The following is a 24177-nucleotide window of genomic DNA, read 5'->3' as shown; positions in this document are numbered from 1 at the left end:
CCTATGAACAATTTAATATAATTTAGGTTTGGTTTTGCCCACTCTTTCGATAATGAAATCTTGTCTGGCTCATGGACTAGATGGAGATATCTGGCTCTACTGAGTGCATCTTAGGGCTGGAAAAAAAAAAACTAAAAACTAAAAATCATCCCAATCACCAGGCACCAAAAGGAAACGTGCACGGTGTTATGAAGCAGTGTGTGTCGCTTCCGCGTTCTGTTTGATTGAACACTTTATTAAGATGCTTATTAACAGTACAGGTAGGTTATTCTAAAATTATATTTATATATATATAATTGTATTTCCATTGTGGTCCTTTGTACTGAATTCATCAGTAATACATATAATACAGACAATATAATACAATACAAATATAATACAAAACATATTGGAATAAATCTCTGTAGAATCAGAAGGTATATATCCAGAGAAAGTAATGGGACTGGGCTGCGGTCAGGGGATTTTTCAAGGTGTTCAAGAAGTTAAACTAAATTATGCTTATGATAATCCTGGTTCCTATGTTTTCTCTTGTAGTATAACAAAAAAGTAACCCAAAAAAAGGTAATTATTATTTGACAAATGTTTGTCTTAAGGGCCACAGGTACAACAAAATAAAACATATGAATCCAGCACACTGGCAGTAACCTGAAAAAAACCCCCGATTAAATACATGTTGTCTTCTTGATAAGGGCCACAGGCAGGCCTTCACAAAAAAAGAATAAAAAAAAGCAGAAAACCGAAAATAAAACATCATAAAAAATGTAAATTAAAATTGAAAAATAAACACTTTCAACCTGCCATCTCTGTTTTGGTCAAAACCTTTCAAAAATGTAAAAGTTTTCAACTATGTTCTTTTTTCAAGGGCATTTCGCAATGGGTGGCCGCAGCTAGAAGCTGGTTATTTGGTGTCATGTTCAACTATTGATGGATTTTGGCCTTTCTGTGTGATAACAAAGAAAAACAATAGACTTGTGGAATGACCTTTCAGTTTGTTTGCTGTTTTCATGTTAGCTATGATGCCTACTTATTTTTGATTTAACTTTATTTTTAATTTGTTCCTGTCTTCCCATTTTAATTTTGGTTTTGCTTAGTTTTTGTTAGCGTCTTGAATATTGCTGTATATCTGTGCACTAAAATAAATAATAGTGAAAAGTCTATCTTCAGGGTTCTCTTTGAGGAATTTATCGCTCATGGTCTTGACTCCAGGCTTCTCCTTTCAGGATGTCCTTGTTCATGGTCTTCACTCCAGGCTTCTTTGTGAGGAAATCCTTTTGTTCAGCAGGCTTTATTTACTGACGCACACAGACTACATTCGGAGTGTGATCTATTCATATACCTTATAGATCAACAGACGAGCCAGATATATAGCCTTGTAGCCTTTCTATAGCTTACTGCCAGTATTGTTGAAGCTCAAGTGGGTTTCTGTCAGGGCATCCTGGTTGCACCCTCTGACGCAGATAAGTGCTCTATTCTTGGTTAATGTATGCACCGACAGCTTTCTCCAGCTGTGTTTTCCCGCTGTTGGCTGTGCTTGGATTGGAGCCCTGGACTGTGCGTTTGCTGTGATAAGATTCTTGCAGGTAAAATGTTCCAATCTGCTGTGCTTCATGTGCAGGATTGAACATGTACCTTTAGATCAACGCAGAGTGTGCTCTTTCCATTGGGCTTAGGCGTCACAAACATCCCATGTGCACCAATCTGCTGGCTCTTGATGCGCACAATCACTCCCATTTCCTCCATCTTCTTGATCTCTAACTTTGTCAATCAATGGTATTGGATAGGTACTCCGCGTGGCAGTTACAAAGCGTAGGGCTTGGCTCCCTCCTTCAGCTTAATTCTGACCTCCCCTTGCAGTCATGTCAGGCCTGTGAAGACTTTGGGGTACAGCAGTTTAGTGTAAGCCGGCAGCTCCGGGAATACTTTCTACTGTGAAGACTAACTGCAGTGCCTTAATTGCTGGCAGGCCAAGCAAGGCCAAATTTGTATTTTATGATACCATTTAACTGACCACTTACCTGCAGAGCATTGTCCTACAACCACCGTTTATGCTTTGACCGATATTTTGTCAAAAAGTGGAAAAATATTTCGAATTAATTAGAAACACTTGGATATGATTAAAATGTATTATATTTTTAGACCATTTAACTTGCACAAACAAATAAAAATTAGATAGATAAAAAATAAATACAAACTGAACTTTATTTTAATTAACCGCTTAAGTCCTAAGAAAAGTTCTAAGTCTGAAAGTACAAACAAGGTCTAGTAACGACGTAGCTTCATGATACTTTGTGTGTCTATGTCTATGCCTGCATGTTTGGCCAAAGTTTCAGTCCAAACCGACAGCCATTGACCTTCATTATCAAAGTAAACTTGGATATCATTCAAATAAAAATTAATATACAAGAAAAAAAATGTGGGGAGTTACTTCCTTAGCCTGCTGTCAGCTTGCACAAGACATATGACACTGATCGGTTCAGCAGTTTGAGAGAATATCCCTAGACACACGGACAGACTCAGACAGAAAGACGCAGGCCCATTCCTAGAAGGCTTGTCTCCTGCCATTAAGACATCATTTCACAGAGGAAATGTGTGAACAATGCAGTTAAACATTTGGAAGGACTCAAAACAAAAACTTACTTCATTCTCAACTGTAGAAACTTTTTCCTTTGTTTAAAACATTACTGTCACCCTTCGCCTTTCTAGTTATTTTATTTTTATTTTTTTATCCTGAGTGAAGTGTCAAAAGTAACTATCGCCATCCCAAAGTACTTGTTTTTCTGTAAGTCTTCTTAGAAGCATTTGCGGTGGACAATGGTGGTGCCGGACTCTTCGTATTCCGCCTTGCTGATCCACATCTGCTGGAAGGTGGACAGGGAGGCCAGGATGGAACCTCCGATCCAGACAGAGAACTTACGCTCCGGTGGGGCGATGATCTTGATGTTCATGGTGGGTGGGGCCAGGGCTCTGATGTCCTCCTGCATCCTGTCGGCAATGCCTGGGAACATGGTGGTGCCTCCAGACAGCACGGTGTTGGCGTACAAGTCCTTACGGATGTCGATATCACACTTAATGATGCTTTTGTAGGTGGTCTCGTGGATACCACAGGACTCCATGCCAAGGAAAGACGGCTGGAAGAGGGCCTCTGGGCATCGGAACCTCTCATTGCCGATGGTGATGATCTGTCCATCAGGCAGCTCGTAGCTCTTCTCTACGGAGGAAGAGGAGGCAGCCGTGGCCATCTCCTCCTGGAAATCCAGTGCGACGTAACACAGATTCTCTTTAATGTCACGCACAATTTCCCTCTCGGCTGTGGTGGTGAAGATGTAACCACGCTCTGTGAGGAGCTTCATGAGGTAGCCCGTGAGGTCGCGGCCAGCCAGATCCAGACGCAGGATGGCGTGGAATAGGGCATGGCCCTCGTAGATGGGCACTGTGTGGGTCACACCATCACCAGAGTCCATGACGATACCGGTGGTACGGCCAGAGGCGTACAGGGACAACACGGCCTGGATGGCAACGTACATGCCGAGGGTGTTGAATGTATCAAACATGATCTGGGTCATCTTCTCTCTGTTGGCTTTGGGGTTCAGGGGGGCCTCTGTGAGCAGGACGCTGTGCTCCTCAGGGGAGACTCTCAGCTCGTTGTAGAACGTGTGGTGCCAGATTTTCTCCATGTCATCCCAGTTGGTGACAATTCCATGCTCTATGGGGTACTTCAGTGTTAGGATGCCTCTCTTGTTCTGGGCTTCTTCGCCAACGTAGCTGTCCTTCTGGGCCATGCTCACCATCACTCCCTTATGCTTGGGGCGTCCGACGATGGAGGGGAAGACAGCACGAGGGCTGTCGTCTCCGGCGAATCCGGCTTTGCACATACCGGTGCCATTGTCAATGACCAGTGCAAGGATTTCATCTTCCATGGCTGAAATTTAGTTTGGGGGATCTCCGCTTCAAAGGAACAGGTTTAAAGTTAAATCTAGTTAAATGAATGAGGCAAAGTGTATCTGTTTAAGATTCCTGTTATTGCACTCTGAGTCTAATGAAGGTTTTTAATGCATGTGCACCTATTATGCGATGCTCTTGTGACGTCGCCATTTGACGTCATGTGCTTGTCCAAGCTTTCCCAATTTTGTTCAGTCAGTCTAGAAAACTGCCTTGTGAGTGGACGGTGGGTGGACATCATGGTGCTCTGTTGCTCCAAGGCGCACCAAATGTGTCTCTGTTCAGGGGTCTGCCATGAGAATAGTCACACCAGGGCGCCTAGTGTGACTACATATGAAGGATCTACGTGGCCTGAAAATCTAACTATAAATTATAGATAGCAGAAACCTGTGTGTGTGTGTGTGTGTGTGTGTGTGTGTGTGAGAGAGAGAGACAGATTCCAAAGGTCACAACTATCCACCATTCCACTGCAGGAGGTAAATCAAGGTTTCAAATCCAGCTTTTGGAACATTTTAAGAATCAGAATTGATTGTCGTCATAACGAGGTACAACCAAATTAAAAGCTCAGCTTTAAAGTGTCGGACCACATAGATTGAGAAAGAGTCAGTATCCTGGTGTCAATATCCTGGTCAGTATCCTGGTGTAAGTAAGTATCCTGGTGTCAGACTATAGGTATGGGCAGACATGCGCGACATGGTCGCAAGCCCATGTGGCACTTCCGGCCATTTCCGGCCGTTCCTTTGATGTCTTCCGGGGCTTTCAGCAGCTGATGGGCAGTGCCAACAAAGTGCCGATTTTCCCGGATGTGTAGTTCTTTGACTAGTGCCAGAGCCGTACGGTCTAGAGCAGGAGTCTTCAACAGGGGGTCCGGGACCCCTAGGGGGTCCTCAGAGCTACTATAGGGGGTCCGCCAAATCTTTGTGTGATAGGATTTTGTTTTTTTTACATTAACCACTTGAACCCTATAATTCCTTTTCTGAGGGGAACATTAGCCGAAAATAGCCGATCTACAAGCTCTCAACGCCTCGCGCGAGGCGTTGAGAGCTTGTAGAGCTATTTTTGGCAAAGAAAAAATAATAGCAGACTAAGTAAAACTTTTTTTTTTTAAATCTGAAACACAATTTTATACAATATAGAGTAGGGGGTCCCTGCTTCATCTCTCTCTTAGCTAGGGGGTCCTTGGCCTGAAAACATTGAAGACCCCTGGTATAGAGCTATTTGTACAAGTGAGGACAAAGGAGTGCACACACTACTCAACATGAAAACACATGCATGTGCAATATAAAATATGAATATTATCCATATTATCCAGCAATATGAAAGCATTAGTGCACCTTGACAAAATGAAAAGACCATTACATTATTATGAATAGCATTAACCACATGAACCTCAGCATGCCTATTCTGGGGGGAGCATAAGCCAGAAATACCCGATCTACAAGCTTGTGAGCTTGAAGATCGGATTTTTGTTAAGTTTAGGCTACATGTGAGTAACATCAATAATTATGAATGACAGATTCATATGGTAAAGGGTGCAATTTATGACAATAAAGCACGGAGATGTTTTTGTAGCCCACGTTTGTATGTGAAAATAGGGAATTTAGAAAAAGATTCTCATTTATTTTGGATAGTAATTTATTATTCTGCATTATGCTATAAAGCTATTAAGATGGGGGGGCACTCCTATTGTAAACAGTGCAAAGTATTCAGGCCATTCACCACAAATAAGGATGTTTACATTTATTGAAATACGAGTGCATGTGTTTTGTGTTTGTTCTGGATCGTCTGCCTTGCATTCCCCCTGCATCACTGAAAGAAAACTACAAGTGAAATCCCTGCCCAGTGGAGTGAACGCAGGACGCATCTCTCCCATTGGTTAGTGCCTATCACTGGCGGCTGATAGTTCACCAGTGCTGAACCCGATGCGTCGGTCCTCACGCTAATGCACGTGCATCAGCTCTGTCAACTTGTCGCATCGGGATGGTCTTTCAGGTTTCTCCCCATGTAGACTGTAGACTGACCCCATAACGGGAGTAGATGGAACATCCGGCCACTTGTCGCGTATGTGTGCCTGTACCTATTCCTGGTGTCAGTAAGTATCCTGGTGTCAGCATATTGGTCAATATCCTGGTCAGTATCCTGGTGTCAGTATCCTAGTGAAGTTTGAAAGCAACATGTTTGAAGTGGAACGCAACGTGTTTGAAGTGTGTGGATAAAAGTTACTCATATCAGAGAGCACAAACTATTTCCGTTCCATATGTTGGAGACAGCATTGCCGGTTAACCTGGAGATTCACCAGGCTCATAGAGAAAGGGTGAGAGAGAGAGATGGAGGAACTACTTAAAATAATAAGGAATAACCCTATTGTGGTACAGACGCTTGTGGAAAACCCTCTTAGTGCTAAGTGTTGCGTTGAAAGAAAATTAAACAGGTCCCTAAAAACTTTAATTCATTATTATTTGGGGCATATATTGACTAAATGTACAGTAAGGTTTCTCTCAGGAGGGTGCCTTTAACAATTAAATACCTACAGCCTTGTCTTTAATTAGATCAGGTACTTAAATGGTACTGATTCATGGATTATAGTCTGTGAATGCTTTTAATTTTCTATACAAATATGATGATGATACTGACCTTATTCTGACCTGATACTGACATTATTCTGACCATGATACTGACATGATACTGACATTATTCTGACCATGATACTGACCATGATACTAACATTATACTGACATGATAATGACCATGATACTGCCATTATACTGACATGATGCTGGAAATTATTTTATTTGCTTCACTGCGCCCTCTACAGATCTGGTCAATGGTAATTTATATTGACCAGATCTGTACAGGGCACATATTTTATTTTCTGCCCAGAAAGTGTATTATACAGAGAAGGTGGGGTCCTGAGACGTTTCCCACCACGGAGAATAGTCGTTCAACAACACAAAACAGCCTTTGTTTCGGTGAGTAGCGAAATAGGTTTCTTTATTTTCACTACAGTTGGAGACCTCGCACGGTGGTGGATGTTTTGGTCCATGGGAATAGCACCGCTCCTAACAGAGCGCGAGAACTCGCTTACGCTTTGGACCAGAGCTATACTGACCATAATACTGATCATGATACGGACCATCTTACTGACTGTGATACTGACCGTGATACTGACCATGATACTGACATGATACTGTAGGAAAAATAATAAAACCCACACACCAGTGTTATGCTCCCATTGTGGAATTTATTCGGTGGTAACGTTTCAAGCCAGGAGGCTGTTATATTGTTATCTGTTGCCACATAATTAATGGGAGCCTGACACTAGTGTGCGGATTTGTATTATTTTTCCTAATGTTTGAAGTTTTGATCCAGCACCCAGCCCAGCAGGGTATGGCCTTTGTCGTCTTTTCATTGACGCCTTTTCACTGATATGATACTTAGAGAGAGAGAGAAGAAACTACTTCAGAGAAAATAAACAGGAATGACCCTATTCCGGTACAGATACTTATTTTCAGAAATAGCCGATCTACAAGCTCACAACGTGTGTCATCATGACGCCTTGTGTGCTTGTAGATCAAGGATTGTCTTGTAGATAAAGATGATCTTTGACTTCAGAAATCAAAGTTGAAATTTAGAAATAGTCAATATGAACGCAAGACTTGTACATACTTGAGCAAGAAAGACTTTATATCAACAGGATTTATTTCCCCTCCAAAAGTTCAGCTCTTCCATAAAATAAAGTATAACCATTTTTTCTATGCCTGATGACTGGTCCTTTGAGGGTCCAATAAACAATTACAATCCCCTGCTATGATACAGCACAGGTGTTGAAAGAAAATTAAACAGGTCTCTGAAAAACCTTGGTTCAATTATTTGGGGCGTATATTGACTAAATTTAAGGTTTCTTTCAGGAGGGTGCCTTTAACAATTAAATACTTACAGCCTTGTCTTTAATTAGAGAGATTTGATTACTTAAAAGGTACTGGTTCACAGATTAAAGTCATAACACACCTAGCACAAACCTTTCCTCCACCCGTTTAATTTGAATAATAAATATGTTTCTTGTAGAAATATATTATTTTTAATTGCAAACTGTGAAGTCCCTTCATAACATGTTTGATTTTATTTATATTTTGTTGTACATTTCTGCGTGCCTCAATAATTCCAGGATATTTAACATCCACACCTTGCAACATGAACGCCGCCAAAAATAAATGACTCGAATGGATTCTACAAAAAAACAAAACATTAACAAACATAACACAGTATTTTAAACCCACAAAGAACATTGTATACCTCCTCACTCCACCCCACTGATTCACTCTGCAGAGTAAGAACTGAATTATACAATCCTTTCGCCATAGGCAGCCAGTGCTGTCTCTCAAAACTCTCCGTGTTTCCTTATTGTATCTTTGAACGTTATAAGTGTCCTAAGTCCGAAGCACTCTTGGTTGTCCACTGTAATGCTGGAGCAGCACCTCCTGAGGCTATAGAGTCCCACACAGGAGTGACAGTCCCTTTGACATTGTTTCTTTGAAACTTTTTTTCTTGTGCTTCTGTGAATGTTGGTGGCTTTTAGGTCTCGCTTGCATACGTCTTTACAGCATAGCTGTGGCTGCCCTTGTGGCCTCTTCCCTGAAGAGAGCTCTCCATAAAGGCGTCTTCCGGGATTCTGCGATCCTCCATACAGTGCACGTGAAGAAGCCAGTGAAGACGTCTCTGTTTGAGGAGAGTGGATATGGATGGGATTTTTTCTCGGGATGGGACATCCCTGTTGGGTACCTTGTCCTTCCACACACTGCGTTGTTAACCAACGGTGAGAGCTGAAATCGAGGTGAGCATGCAGACACTTCGCCAACAACACACAGGCTTTGGTGAAGAGAACATCAACCCATACATAACATAAAGGCAAAAATTAAGTTTCACCGCTGTTGATAAAAAAGAAATGCCCTTTAGGATTCAGTTAGTGTAGGTCATGCTGGTTCTCATGAGCAAAAACGTATTATTATCATTATTATTATTTATTATTATTATGATGGTTATTATTATTTTAAGTAAACAGTTCTCAACTGCTATACAACTAGAATGAAAATGTGAACTCAGTTCGTACATGTTTATACCTGTTAAGCAATCAGTATCAAGCCATGGCAAGTTTATTTGTATAGCTCTAAACAGCTAGGCAATTCAAAGTGCTTTACATTAAACATTAAGCATTGAGACATAGACAGAGTATTAAGAGACTGCAACGGTTCTGGCACATATGAAAGGACTTTGGATTACAATAAAAAAGAAAAAAAGATTTAAAATAAAACTAAAAGCCTGAGTAAAAGGCAGCGGCCCTGATAGGAAATACCAGCTGGTTCTCATGAGGGAAAAAAAAAACGTATCATACAAAAATAAATGTTTTCTTTGACCCAGTGCATGTTTATACCTGTCAGTATCAGCAGGTTATATTAGTTTATCCTGGGACCCGGTTAGTACAGGTTTATGTAAAGGCCCCTACACGCCGAACAGAATTTTCCTGACTACCAATGTTGTACTAAATGTTGGTGGATCAGATGTTGACTGAAGGGTGTTCAAGCTGCTGTGTGTATGCTGTTTACACCATAGAGTTACTTATAATATACCTACAGTGGTAAACGGAAATCCCAGACCATTCATTTCTATGGAATTCCTCACCCAGCGCACACTCCCTTCCGCGTCATCATCAGTTATGTGTTGCATGCGCAGTAGTGTCTAGCTCTGTGCACAAGCTCGTTAGTCGAGCCCATTGGTCGAAGGCGTTTTCGCGTAATAGGACCCCAGTAAGCTGCACTACCAGAGGGCTCCACTTTTCCCTCCCGGTTCTGGGGGCTTGGTTTACACACTGCATAGACGGTCGGCTGATGGCGCTGTAGTGTGCCTGCGAGAGGAAATAACGGTGTGCTGGACCTGCAGTGTAAAGACAACCAGAAGGCTGCCTATCGGAAGCACTGAGCAACAAAAACAAATGGAGCATTTTCACACGACTCCTCTGAAACCTGTTAATGGTCTCCTACAGTATGTGCTGGGGATAGAATTGAGAATCTGACATTGGCTCGTTGTTCGGGTGCAGTACGTTAGTCCGACAATGCATTCCTCCGACAGCGCAGCGCTCCGACGTTTCCAATACTAAACCCGAACCAAACCCGCACCCTAACCCTAACCGCACGCGGATGCCACATAGTCGGAGAAAAGGTCTGTCGGATTAACGCATTCCTCCCCGTTGTTCAACACACCCCTGCAGTAGGCAGTGTATTGTTCATCCATCTCTCACTCTTTCTCTTGCTCTCTCTCACACACACACACGTCTGCACTTTCTGCCACCCTTGACATTATGGCAATTGAGCTCGAGGATCGGGTGAACGACTCATGCAGATGACTCACTATCACCGACGGCCGTGAACACACTATAACCGATGTTCGGCCACAGACTCTTATCAACGACCGATTGCCGGCTTGGTGTGTAGAGGCCTTAAGTTTATATCTGTTAAGCAGTCGGTATTAGCTGATCATCATGGGCAAGTGCAAAGAAAAAACTAAACAGGTTATGTGCTTCTCAGCGCTGCCAGATCTCTCAATCAGATGCGACTACGAATGGAAATCCTCTGCTTCTTTTGGTGATAAAATGTCTCTGATCATGTTGACGTCCATTTGCTGTTGCATGGCTTAGCGGAGAGGTCCTAGGCAAAGAGCTCGTCTCTCTCATGCGTAACGTTACGTTGTTTAATGGAGCATAAAACAAACTCCCGGTCTTGAAATTTCAGGAACCAAATAATGACCGCTCTCTTCTGGAGAATGCCTTTATTGGTAGCAGTATTTAAAAAAGAATAACAAAAAGATGAATAAGGCTCACTGGCAGTAACATGAAAGAAATTGCACATTATTATTGACAAAATGTTCTTGATAAGGGCCAAGATCAGGCTATTGGGACACACATGGTCTCGAGTCCAGACTTCACTTTGTGTTTGGCTTGTGTTTGTCTCCACTCCAGGTGCTGCTCTGAGGACGTCCTCCATCTTTTTGTTTAGCATGCAATTTTGCTATTGCGCACGACTGCATTCATAGTCAGTCATTTGAAGGCAAAATGTCCTTATTTGTGGCAATGTGAAAAAAAGAAAACAAAAAGATGAATAGAGCTCTCTGGTAGTAACATGAAATAAAATGATTATTAGTTCCTGACAAGGGCAAAGGGCAGGCCTGTAAAAAAAATCGAGCTTACTTGAATTTTTAATCAAACGCTTGTGGTACACTGGGTTGTCTGCACCACCCTCTGTAGCGCTCTGCAGTTGAGGGCGATGCAGTTACCAGGCGGCGATGGAGCCCATCAAAATGTTCTAGATGGGGCTGTTGTAGAACTTCCTGAGGTGAATGTCTTCAGCCATCTGAGGCAGTACAGGCATTGTTGAGCCCCTTTCACCACATGTATAAGGCCTGTGGTGTGTGACCGCTACACATCACAGAGGTGTGTGGCCTCTGCGATGTGTATGCTGAGGAACGTGAAGTAACCGATGCGATACACTGCGTTGTCCTCGATGGGGGAATGCTCCAAACTACTTCCCGTAGTCGACAATCAGCTCCTTCGTCTCCTTGACTGAGTTTAGTGTGCGGTTGTTCTCCTGACACCATTGTAACAGTTGTCTGACTATGTCCCTGCAGGCCCTATCATTGTCATTGATGATCAGGTCTATCGCGATCGCATTCTCAGCATACTTGATGACAACGTTGGAGCTGTGTGTAGCCACACAGTGCGTACAGGGAGTAGAGGAGGGCTCAGCACACAGCCCTGACGGGCTTCTGTGTTGAATGTCAGTGAATCTGATGTTGCCAATTCTCACCACCTGGTGATGGCCCCACAGGCCATCACCATGCAGGTCCCTATGTCCCTACAGCTACTCATGGTCGGATACAGGCCCGTATCCGAGCGTTCGTCGAGCTCAGCACAAACCTATTGTGGTAAATGCCGAGCTGCAATCCACAAGCAGCATTGGTACCCAACAGTTACTCCCCTCCAGATGAGAAAGGGCAGCTCAAGGAGCCAGGGCAATTGCATTGTCAGTGGTTCTGTTTTGATGTTATGCAAAGTGCCATGGGTCCAGTGTGGGCAGGCAGCAACCTTCTAAAGCACTTGGCAACAATTGAGGTGAGGGCTACAGGTCTCCAGTCGTTCCTTAAGAGTGCTCGTTCGTGCATCTCGTCTGAGTGCTGTGCGAACATCGCCGTTAACCCAGTTTCTGGTTGGGATAAATCAAAACGGTCTTTCTTGGAATGTCCTCAATGCATTTACTGATGGATCCAGTGACTGTGTCTCAGAACTCATTGACATTATTCCAAGAGGGTCATGCAAAACCAGTCCACGTGATATATTCCGGTTGTTCAGACAAGGCCTGAACCTCCTTTTCATTGACCTGCTCCTGTTTCAGTCTCTGCCTGTAGGCAGGGACCAGCTGAATAGAGCTGTGATCAGATTTGGCAAACGGTAGACTGAGGGAGGATCTGTAGCTTTCCCGGTAGGCAACTAATCCCGCCGTGAAGAACAAACTAAGTGATTAGGGACCTGCTTACCTCACTGTGTTGCCTTGTAAGTTTAACAAAGCCTTGTTAAACTCTCCAATACAATAAAGGCAGCATCATGGCCACTGATATCATATATCACTGATAATCCTACGCAGTTCTCTTAATGCTCTCGCCAGATGTAAACGACAGTAAAAATGATATGAATCTCGAGTCAGAACAAAAATAATCAAGGGTTTCAGCGGGAACCGTTTATCATGACAGATCTCCTTCTTACACTGGCAGTAAAATGTACTTACTTGAAGTGTTCTTATTGATAAGGGCAGGCAGGCTTTCAAAAAATAAAAAATAAAATAAAAAGGTCAGACCTCACTGGCCGTTATACCTAAAAAAACACAATTGCTATTTTTTACTATCGACAAATCTTGTTAACAAAAAAGGGAAACATTTACGAAAAAATAATAGAGCTCAGTGGCGGTAACCAGAATAAAGGCTATCATTTAACAAAATATCTTCTTTGACAATGGCCATGGGCAGGGCTTCACAAAAAACAGAGGACGAATGTCCTGTATGTGCAAATGTACAGTGACAAATACCACAACAACAACAACAATGACAAATAAAATAAAAATGTAAAAAATAAGACCTCACTGGCAGTAACTACAAAAAATGTTTTGAAAATGTTCTTGATATGGGCCATGGTCAGCCCAAAAAAGAAGGGAAAAAATAATGAATAGAAAAAAGAAAGCTCACTGGCCATTACATGAAAAAGAAAATCCTTGATTATTAAATGTTCTTCATAAGGGTAAAAAAAAAGAAGAGGAATACAGCTTACTGGCAATAACCTGAAAAATTACAAATACAAATGTATATTTGTGTTTCAGATTAGTATGCATGTCCCCTTGGTTCGTTGGGTACTCTGGCTGATGTCTACTGCCATGCTCTACTGTTTTTTGGTTTTGGGCCTTTAAGAAAGTCCTCGCTCAGGACGGAAGCCTGGAGTGGAGCTTGAGGAACTTGTCGTTTCTGCATCTGTTCACGGGAAGAAAAGAGGAACAGTTTGTCTAGAAGCATTTGCGGTGGACAATAGAAGGTCCGGACTCATCATATTCCACCTTGCTGATCCACATTTGCTGGAAGGTGGACAGGGAGGCCAGGATTGAACCTCCGATCCAGACAGAGAATTTGCGCTCTGGTGGGGCAATGATCTTGATCTTCATGGTGGATGGGGCCAGGGCTGTAATCTCCTTCTGCATCCTGTCGGCAATTCCTTGGTACATGGTGGTACCTCCAGACAGCACAGTGTTGGCATACAAATCCTTACGGATATCAATATCACACTTCATGATGCTGTTGTAGGTGGTCTCGTGGATACCGGCGGACTCCAAACCAAGGAAGTTAGGCTGGAAGAGAGCCTCTGGACAGCGGAATCTTTCATTGCCAATGGTGATGACCACTCCATCAGGCAGCTCATAGCTCTTCTCTATGGAGGAAGAGGAGGCAGCGGTGCCCATCTCCTGCTCAAAGTCGAGGGCAACGTAACACAGACTCTCTTTGATGTCACGCACAATTTCCCTCTCGGCCGTGGTGGTGAAGGAGTAACCTCGCTCTGTCAGGATCTTCATGAGGTAGCCTGTGAGGTCGCGTCCAGCAAGATCCAGTCGCAGGATGGCGTGTGGAAGGGCGTGGCCCTCGTAGATGGGCACTGTGTGCGTCACACCATCACCAGAGTCCATGACGATACCGGTGTTACGACCAGAGGCGTACAGGGACAGCACGGCCTGGATGGCAACGTACATGGCAAGAGTGTTGAAGGTCTCGAACATGATCTGGGTCATCTTCTCTCTGTTGGCTTTGGGGTTCAAGGGGGCCTCTGTGAGCAGGATGCTGTAGTCTTCAGGGGTTATTCTCAACTCATTGTAAAATGTGTGGTGCCAGATTTTCTCCATGTCATCCCAGTTGGTGACAATTCCGTGCTCAATCGGGTACTTCAGTGTTAGGATCCCTCTCTTGCTCTGGGCTTCATCACCAACATAGCTGTCCTTCTGGGCCATACCGACCATCACTCCCTGATGCCGGGCACGGCCGACGATAGAGGGGAAGACAGCACGAGGCGTGTCGTCCCCAGCAAAACCAGCTTTACACATTCCAGACCCATTGTCAACGACGAGAGCAAGAACTTCATCTTCCATGGTGTCGTCTTTGAAGTGAATTTCAGGAAAGAATCTATTACAACTTGTTTGTTTGTGGTGTTCTAGAGTAATGTTCTTCTGCTTAAGTGAGAATCAGTTTAAATGCACAGAATTGTGACATCACCATGACGTCATGCGATTGTCCAAGCTTGGCAAGTTTATCGTTAGTACCAGTGCAGTACTAATATGAAGTTAAAGCTTAAACTAGACAATACAAACTGAAATACATAATACGTAATAACTGAACAAGTCAATATGGATGACAATAATGGTTGGCTATAGCCCCAAGGCAAACAACCCAATACTTATCATAGTGTTGCAAATATGATTAAATGAACAAAAAACAAACAAGGACGAGTTCATGCAATTAACCAGTACATAGACACCAGATAATCAACTACAGTAATAGCGTTCTATTTGCTAAATGTGACTCATACAGATCAGAAATGTGCAAATAAATATCAGTCTATGAAACGGCTGCAAAATGGTTGACAAAGTGTCCTATACTTGTCAGACAGATAAACTGTATAAAAGAAAGAGGACATTTCCTCTGATGTCGCTGACTTGATGTGGAATTTAGTGGTAACTTAAAGGGACACTTCACCAGTTTTGCATGCAAATCCTGTTTTAATGAAGTTGAGGACATAATAAACATGATGTTGGAGTGTATTTTATTTTATTTTTCTGTTTTGTTATTTTTAACACAATTTCCTCTACTACGACATAGTAGAGAATGTATAAGTTCTTCCTGGACTACAATGGACTACAGCCCACATTTCCTCCCAGTCAGACCGGCTGCTCCAGTTGATGTCAAATCACCTTCTTGCGATTACCTCTTCAGGCTGAACCAGTGGTCAGGGAAGAGAGGGGTGTGGTTGAAGGGCTTTTGTTTGGTAGGCTATAGGTAGGCTATTTCATCATGCCTTAGACCAGTGTTAACAAGGTGATGGACATCATCTGGATGGGCTGGTCCAACTGAAACTACAGGAAACATGGGCCGTAGTACATTGTAGTCCAGGAAGAACTGACATCCTCTATGTCATTGTAGAGGAAATCATGTTCAAAAGCACAATACACAGAAAAAACACAAAACACACTCCAACATCATATTTATTATGTCCTCAACATAATTAAAATGAGAAACGAGAAAAAAGCATTGCCAGGTTGGAATTTGTTCTTTTAAATCTGGGCCCTCTTTTTAGATTTGGAGCCCAAACAAAGGGTGTATGTAAAACATTTTTGGAAATGGTCTACAGACGCATTGTGTCTAAAGCGGAAATTGTCCATTTCGAACAATGCCATATTTTGCCCCAAATACAGGCTGATATTCTTATTAAATATTTCCCAGTTGTCCCATATCCAGGAAGGGTCCATCAATATGACACCGGTTCTCTGACAACAGATATTGCATAAACGTGCGGGCATGCATTCCCGACTTGCTTCGTTCTTGATTTGCATTGTTCCCAACGGGCACCGGTCTAGTCTAAACAGCATCAGTTTATTTTTAATTTAATTATATGGAAATAACTTAAAATGTGAAGTTTTGAAAAGGTGACAGACAGTACAGGTAGCACAATGGAATTGCAGTGATGACATCACAAGTGGAGGAACCTGCTAGATAGTACATAGTGCAATGACAGTACCGCTGGTACTGTGTAATATTAGCTTAAATGTACATTGTGTATGTCTAGAATTCAAAACCAGATAGGCCTATATTGACTATATTCACACAGCGGCCATTTTGGCATTTTTCATTGAAGAAACGGGGTGGCATTTCATTAACTTCTGGATATATGCACAGATCCAATACCCGAGTGCATCCAAGACCCAGGAGAGAAAAGCATGAAGTGATGAGTACCTTCATGATGATTTAGGCTGACATAGGATCAGATGACAGCAGTGCAGCTGCCGGCTGAGTTTAGTGACTTAGAGGAGAGCACATCAAACTATAGTTCCATGGGAACAAAGGTACGCACACCGTGTGGCATGTGTGATAATGTATTAAGATGTCTTTTAATTTCATTGTTCCTTATTGTAGACTACTATAGAGTACCGAAGTCTGACATCAAAAACCATGCCGCCTGGGGTCACGGAAGTGTTTTTCCCATTCAAAATCCCATAGACGTTTTTAACATCACGCAATATAAGAACTGTGTTCCAATAAAAACAATTAGTCCGGCTCATATGACTATGAAGCACCCTCTGTTTGTAAAAAGGTACTTGTTTATCCAGAATAAGAAAATAAAGGGCCGACTACAAAACAACTACAATAAAAATTACTTAAAGGGATATTTCACTTTCAAAAAAACTTTGGGTCATTTTATCATCTACTCAGGCTTTTGTGAGCCCCCCAGACCATTTTTAAGTTGCTTGATTCAGTATTTAGATATATGATATTCATTTTATCAGACACGCCCCCTTCCTATACAAACCCATTATAACTTCAAACTCCATTTTAACCATGTTAGATTTATCAAAAACACCATTTATTTGATTTAATTATTTTATTGTATTTAATTTTTTTCATTTTCCAAAAATAATATTACAAATAAATGAAAAAAGTTATCGAAAAAACACGGCCCCCTCGCATATTAGGAGGGCGGGGTGAGTCACCAAAACCAAGGACGGGTGTTTTTGATGAATCTAACATGTTAAAAATGGAGTTTGAAGTTATAATGGGTTTGTATAGGAAGGGGGCGTGTCTGATAAAATGGAAAAACGTAAAAACGGTCTGGGGGGTTCACAAAAGCCTGAGTAGATGATAAAATGACCCAAAGTTTTTTTGAAAGTGAAATATCCCTTTAAAAACGACGTACCATTAACCATGTGGCCGCTTCCCTGCGTCACCGGCGGAAATAATCAGCGTTGTTGTGTTGCAATGGATTTTGTTCTTTATGTAGGATAGTGGCGCTGTTAGTTCTCAGTTGTTTCAATCAAACAAAATAATAGCACACACTGATAACAAATTAGATATAAGGAGTCTCAAGAATGTTTTTGACGGAGCGTGAAGTGCTTCAAAGGGGACAGTTAATCGCTTGATTTCCCAATGTAGCTTTTAACGCTACTTCCGGGTACCGCCACAGAATTAATGACATTTTCAAAAACACAGACTTTACTTTCTTTTTAATAAATTCTTGGAACACAGTTCTTATATGGTATAATGTGATTTTAAAAACTTCTGGGATTTTGAATGGGAAAAACACATCTGTAACCCAGGGGGCATGGGTTTAACGTCAAGACTTTGGTATTCTGTAGCTGCTAGATTCCATTATGGAGTAGCCAATAACTGGCATGTAGGCTACTGGTGAACCGGCATTTCCACCAGCAATTGCAATTATAAGGTTTGACACGTCCATAGTACCCAACAGTTGGGGTCGGTTTTGTAATATCTTGGAACAAAAAGGATCTTGGAATGAATCTCATGGGTTCAATTAGGGTTTGGACCCAATTGGATCTCAGAACAAATTTCACGGGTCCATCATTCCAAACAAAAAACCTAACCCTAACCCAAAAAGGTACGTCATTTAAAAAAATGTCATGTCTTAGAACAAATTTCACAGGTTCATAACAGGGGTTTGGGTCCGTTATCTTGGACTTGAGCAAAAACAGTGTCTACAAGAGCAGCTGGTGCTTATCAGCCAGCTTCTCTTACTTTACAGTATGTACGTCACATTGTGAACATCCAGATGCACAGGATCCAGTAGAATCGTCAGCTACAAACCCATCGGCATCTTAGCTGGACTTTTCCCCTTTTGCAGAGTTTGGCATAATATACTGTCCCGGCAGCAAGCACATGTGGGGGTGTTGGGGGGGGGGGGGGGTCTGAGGGGGCTTGAGCACCTGCCCTGATGTCCAAAGTACACTTTGTAAAAAAAAATTACAACAAAAAACTTATGAACACATAAATAAAAAAAGATTCTGAAGGCCTGTCCTGGCTGCCTGCCGTCAGTCAGTTTCACCTTCACCTGACGAAGTTGACATCACATGCCCTCCAATCTCCGTGCCGTGCAGCTGCAACCCACCAGGAGACGCTCAGTGTTTCATTTGTGTGATTGATAGTCCTTCATCCGTTCATACATTCTGTACAGGGTCAGGCTAACTGTTTGCCCCATCTCCAATCAACGTGATCAAATCCAGTTAACTGGTAATCTCGTTGAGGTCTACTGCCGCACTGAACTGGCTTAGAAGCCTGGAGTGGAACACAAGGATCTCATTGTTTCTGCGTTGATTCAGGGAAGAAAAAAGACAGTCTATTTAGAAGCATTTTCGGTGGACAATAGAGGGTCCGGACTCATCGTATTCCTGTTTGCTGATCCACATCTGCTGGAAGGTGGACAGGGAGGCCAGGATGGAACCTCCGATCCAGACAGAGAATTTACGCTCTGGTGGGGCAATGATCTTGATCTTCATGGTGGATGGGGCCAGGGCTGTAATCTCCTTCTGCATCCTGTCAGAAATTCCTTGGTACATGGTGGTACCTCCGGACAGCACGATGTTGGCATACAAGTCCTTACGGATATCAATATCACACTTCATGATGCTGTTGTAGGTGGTCTCGTGGATACCAGCGGTCTCCAAACCAAGGAAGTTAGGCTGGAAGAGAGCCTCTGGACATCGGAATCTTTCATTGCCAATTGTGATGACCACTCCATCAGGCAGCTCATAGCTCTTCTCTATGGAGGAAGAGGAGGCAGCGGTGCCCATCTCCTGCTCAAAGTCCAGGGCAACGTAACACAGATTCTCCTTGATGTCACGCACAATTTCCCTCTCGGCCGTGGTGGTGAAGGAGTAACCACGCTCTGTCATGATCTTCATGAGGTAGCTTGTTAGGTCGCGTCCAGCAAGATCTAAACGCAGGATGGCGTGTGGAAGGGCATGGCCCTCGTAGATGGGCACTGTGTGGGTCACACCATCACCAGAGTCCATGACGATACCGGTGTTACGACCAGAGGCATACAGGGACAGCACGGCCTGGATGGCAACGTACATGGCTTGAGTGTTGAAGGTCTCAAACATGATCTGGGTCATCTTCTCCCTGTTCGCTTTGGGGTTCAAGGGGGCCTCTGTGAGCAGGATGCTGTAGTCTTCAGGGGTAATCCTCAACTCGTTGTAGAATGTGTGGTGCCAGATCTTCTCCATGTCATCCCAGTTGGTGACAATTCCGTGCTCTATGGGGTACTTCAGTGTTAGGATCCCTCTCTTGCTCTGGGCTTCATCACCAACATAGCTGTCCTTCTGGGCCATACCTAGCATCACTCCCTGATGCCGGGCACGACCGACGATAGAGGGGAAGACAGCACGAGGCGTGTCGTCCCCAGCAAAACCAGCTTTGCACATTCCTGAGCCATTGTCAATGACCAGTGCAAGGACGTCATCATCCATGACTGAACTTTGGTTAGGTGGTGTTCCGCTTTATGTGAACCTGTTTCAGGTTAAAGATTTATTCCAAGGCTCTTTTATCTGCGTTCTATACAAATATCTAGGCGGTGATATGAGAGAAAGTTTAAATATACCTGTCGGTGACATCATCATGATGTCATATGAATGTCCAAGCTTGCCCAAGTGTGTCATACCAGTGCAGAAAATCACTATGAAGTTAAAGGCTACAGATGAACTAAAAGATTTCTAACTGAGACATTTGTAATGGTTATCTTTATTCTTTATGAATAACTCATCATTGTATCCACCCAGCTTAAGGCGTGGCCGAGACTATGATTTGCACCCTGTCCGTCCGTTCGTCTGTCCGACCGTCTATGGACAGCTAATCTCCGGCACCGTTGGTCCAATTGACGTGAAACTGTGGACACACACTCCCCGGATACCAGAGCAGAACCTCTCCCCCAAATGTTTCACATGGGTCTGTTATAGCGCCACCAGGAGGGCGATTTTTGCAAAACACATTTTTATATTGTTTTATATTACTCCTACAGATTGTGTCGCAAATCAGTGCACAGTATCTCTATAGTCATTAAACCAAGCAGCTCTGTCAGATTTTCATATTCAATCCCGATTGGCTAAGATTGGGCCCTTTTGAACATAGTGTAGCATGGCACAACTTTATATTTTACCTCAATATCGTGTGACTTCATTTATTTTGAATATGTCGGGATACTCATTTTATCCTATCAGTGAGATGGATTAAACTAGAAAAAGTGCTCCTCGGAGCACAGTTCTCCACCAGATCAGGTAGGTTATTGTGGACCAGCAATATTCCGAATTTGCCAATCAGGATGGAATATGAAAAATCGGACGGAACCATCTTGATCACTTGACTATAGAGATAATGTGTACCGATTTACATAATGCTGGGACAGAAATTGTAGAAGTAATATAAAAAAGAAGGTGGCGCAATAATAGGGCAATGTTAAAAGTGTGGCATTTGTTCCTCAGTGTAGTGCGAATGTGCTTGCAAAGTTTCACCACAATCGGATGCTGCATTCATGATTTGCGGCATTTTGTTCAAAACGGGACACTCTTGCAAACTTTAGATGTCAATCTTAGCCAATCAGGATGGAATATGAAAAATCAAACAGATCGGTCTTGATCACATGACTATAGAGATCATGAATACCGTGAAAGCGTAAAATTTAGATCAAATTTGAACGTTTAATATCAAAATAATTATTTTACATAAGTCGGCCTCCTGGTGGCGCTATTAAAAGGTAGATGTGAAACTGCAGGGCAAACGTTTTTCCTTGGCCTCTAGAGAGTGCGCAAACAAAGTTTTACACAGATCGGTGCAGTTATAGGTAAAATTATTAATCAAAATTTTCAAGTGGCGTTTCTTCCTCGGCCTAGTGGGAATGTGCGTGCAAAATTTCACGGAAATTGCACAGTGTGTTCATGATTTGAGGCATTTTCTTGCCTCAAATCTGTGGACAGTCCAGAAACCCGTCTACCAGTGATAACATCGTTAGGAAGGGTTTTTTTTACAACAAGATTACAGATTTTTTATTTAGATTTTTATTAAAACGAGAACAATGGCTTCTATTATTGCATTGTAACTTTCCAGGAATAGAAAGCCTGCAGTTTCTATTCCTATAGTTTCAGATTCCCCATCCATGATGTCACTGGTAGACGGGACTCTGAACTGTCCACAGCCCTCCTCTGAGACACCATTTTTATCATGAGCATTAGTGAGGACCGATTATATGAATACTGGTTGAAAATGAGTGAAGTCGTCCTTTAAGACTCTGTAACTCCGAGAGTGTACAAATGGAACCAAATGGACTCTTAAGGGTATGTAACTCCGAGACAGTACAAATGGAACCAAATGGACCCTAACGGTAACGGGTCCATTTGGTTGAAATGGTAATGCATTTCAAACTGGGGTCTTTGAAATTAAATAGGGTTACTTGAGATGAGAATCACTCATGTCTTCTGTGGAGCTGATTCTCAGGGACAGATTTAGTAGCCCTGTAAATTAGCACAGAATTTAATAATTAGCCCAAAACCTGTAAGGAATTACTAGTTGGATAACAAACCAAAAAAAGTGTGAAGTGAGCGGTGTGGTCATCACAGTGATGGAAGCTGTCTTAAAAAAAAAATGTTTTTTTTAATTTAAAGTGCATAGTCCTATTTATAGGTTATTAATTTCATCATGTGTCTCGCTAGCCAATCACAGTGCTGAATAGAGTCAGCCAATAGAGTCAGCCAATCACAGTACAGCGAAGGGTGTACTAATGAGGTGTCCCAACCGCACTTATAGGAGCGGCTACACCGCTCAAAAAGTAAAAGAGGGCTGAAACATGCCCTAAATTAGTACTAATCATGGGGTCGGTGGGCCCACAGGGATCTATTTTTCATTAGAATGAAATACAAATGATGTAATCATCACATTACAATATTATGTTCACAATTATTGATATGGAGGCAGCTTGGTCAAAAAAGTCATGATATTTGATTTTGACCATATAGCCCAGCCCTAATTTAATGTGGGAAAGTCTAAGTTTTATGAAAATGTGTTGTTATGTACAATATAACAACTCTTGCATCTATGTGATTGTAAGGTTACTATGGGAACATGACGGCTATCATCCTGGTATCTTCATGCTTCCTGCCGGAGAACTCAGTGGAGCAGTATGACTATGTGATGGACAACCTGTTCAGGTGAGAACTCGGGTACTTAAATAAAACTCATACAATTTTGAAAATAGCCGTACAGCTCACAGTGCGGCTATTTAAAAACATTGTTTTTAAAAACGCAGTTTTCAAAGTACACGTTCTGAGTTTTGTGTTCCCAGAATTCAGGCTTAGCACCACCTCCTCACCACGGCCCAAATTAGGTTCTGAGAACCTTATGTGAAACCGAGCTGTAGGAGACAAACACACCTGTGATTTACATTGCACGGCACGACACTATTCACTTAGTTCTAGTGTTGATTTTGACAGCAAATCTTTATTCGGTTTTAGTCTTTTGAATAAAATTCCTTTTAGTTTTAGTCATATTTTGGTCATCTGAAATGTTTTACAGTTAGTCTAGTTTTAGTCAACTAAATATCATATTTTATTACACGGCTTGGTTGAATGCTCGATTCTGATTGGTCAGTCATCGGTCATTATTTCTGGATAATGATCGATGAGCTCTATAACGGACCGCTGTGTAATCAGAGACTCAGAACACCTGCTCATGTCAACCTGTGCTGCTTGGTTATATGCTTTATCCAACATGACAGCCATGTAAACAAACAAACCATGTCATTTACAACTAAACGTTGCTCTCAAGAATGTTTTTGAAAACATTTGAAGTGAGAAATAGACGATGCAATAACCGAGAAGTCATTCTATTTGATCCACTGCGCTTCCTTGTTTATCGTGGCACAACAACGGGGGAATACCAAAACGCTCGCCCCAAAACACAGTCGCCCCGGGGCAAATCCGGCGGTATTACAGGCAAATCGGCAGTAAATAGAATGGGGGGCGAGTGTGTTTTGGGGCGAGTTTTTTTCCATTTCGTCATTTGTTTTTGCGAGGCGAACTTGTCCGCCCAGCCCAATACTTATGGAATACTTTCATTGCCGTAAGCAAGGAAATACTTCGTTTTGTTGTTACTTTTGGGTAAATGTATTTATGTATTTATTAAGTAGCCGTGTAATAAGCGGTGGTTAATCGCCCTGTCGGGCTTTAAATTTCAATAATGACTACCTCCCCATGCATTATCCCTTGCATAGTCGATTATAAATCTACAATTGATTTAGTCGACTAAAATGTATTTTGGCGGTGCCTTGATGGCATCGTAATGGGTGATTTTACACTTGGTTGCTTGCTGAAAATAGCAGATCTACAATCTCACAACGCGTTGTGAGCTTGTAGATCTGCTATTTTCAGAGCACAACACCCGAGCGCAACCAAACATAAAATGACTTTATTTGTTGACGAAATTGTCAATAATATTTAGTCTTAGTTTTAGTCATCATAGCTTAGTTTTTATTTAGTTTTCGTCAGTGAAAAAAGGTCGACGAACATTTTTCGTCATAGTTTTAGTCGACAAAATCAACACTGCTTAGTTCTTGTGGTG

At 42.3% G+C, this 24177-nt stretch overlaps 3 protein-coding genes and 1 pseudogene across 4 annotated transcripts in view; 1 reads left to right on the top strand and 3 right to left on the bottom strand.

The window, feature by feature from the left end:
• The window catches only part of LOC311042553 (protein prune homolog 2-like), a 38342-nt pseudogene that overhangs the window by 10069 nt on the left and 4096 nt on the right, over positions 1-24177 (top strand). Inside the window, exon 2 of the transcript XR_014602868.1 lies at positions 22670-22769. The product of XR_014602868.1 is annotated as a protein prune homolog 2-like (transcript). The remainder of the gene's footprint in view (positions 1-22669; positions 22770-24177) is intronic.
• LOC311042142 (actin, cytoplasmic 1-like) lies at positions 2790-3917 on the bottom strand (the record flags this gene model as incomplete). Its single annotated transcript, XM_084052697.1, has 1 exon — positions 2790-3917. The coding sequence occupies one exon, from the start codon at positions 3915-3917 to the stop codon at positions 2790-2792; it is 1128 nt and encodes a 375-aa protein (XP_083908823.1).
• Positions 13533-14660, bottom strand: LOC311041994 (actin, cytoplasmic 1-like; the record flags this gene model as incomplete). The annotated part of the gene is made up of 1 exon (XM_084052491.1): positions 13533-14660. One exon carries the CDS (start codon positions 14658-14660, stop codon positions 13533-13535), a length of 1128 nt encoding a protein of 375 aa, XP_083908617.1.
• Positions 18912-20042, bottom strand: LOC311042244 (actin, cytoplasmic 1-like; the record flags this gene model as incomplete). The annotated part of the gene is made up of 1 exon (XM_084052867.1): positions 18912-20042. The coding sequence occupies one exon, from the start codon at positions 20040-20042 to the stop codon at positions 18915-18917; it is 1128 nt and encodes a 375-aa protein (XP_083908993.1). The 3' UTR covers positions 18912-18914.

Source organism: Gymnoscopelus microlampas (genome assembly GCF_963454915.1).
Source record: "Gymnoscopelus microlampas genome assembly, chromosome: 3".
NCBI lineage: Eukaryota > Metazoa > Chordata > Actinopteri > Myctophiformes > Myctophidae > Gymnoscopelus > Gymnoscopelus microlampas.
The sequence above is the reverse complement of the archived record's forward strand: the minus strand, read 5'-3'. Positions and strand labels throughout refer to the sequence as shown.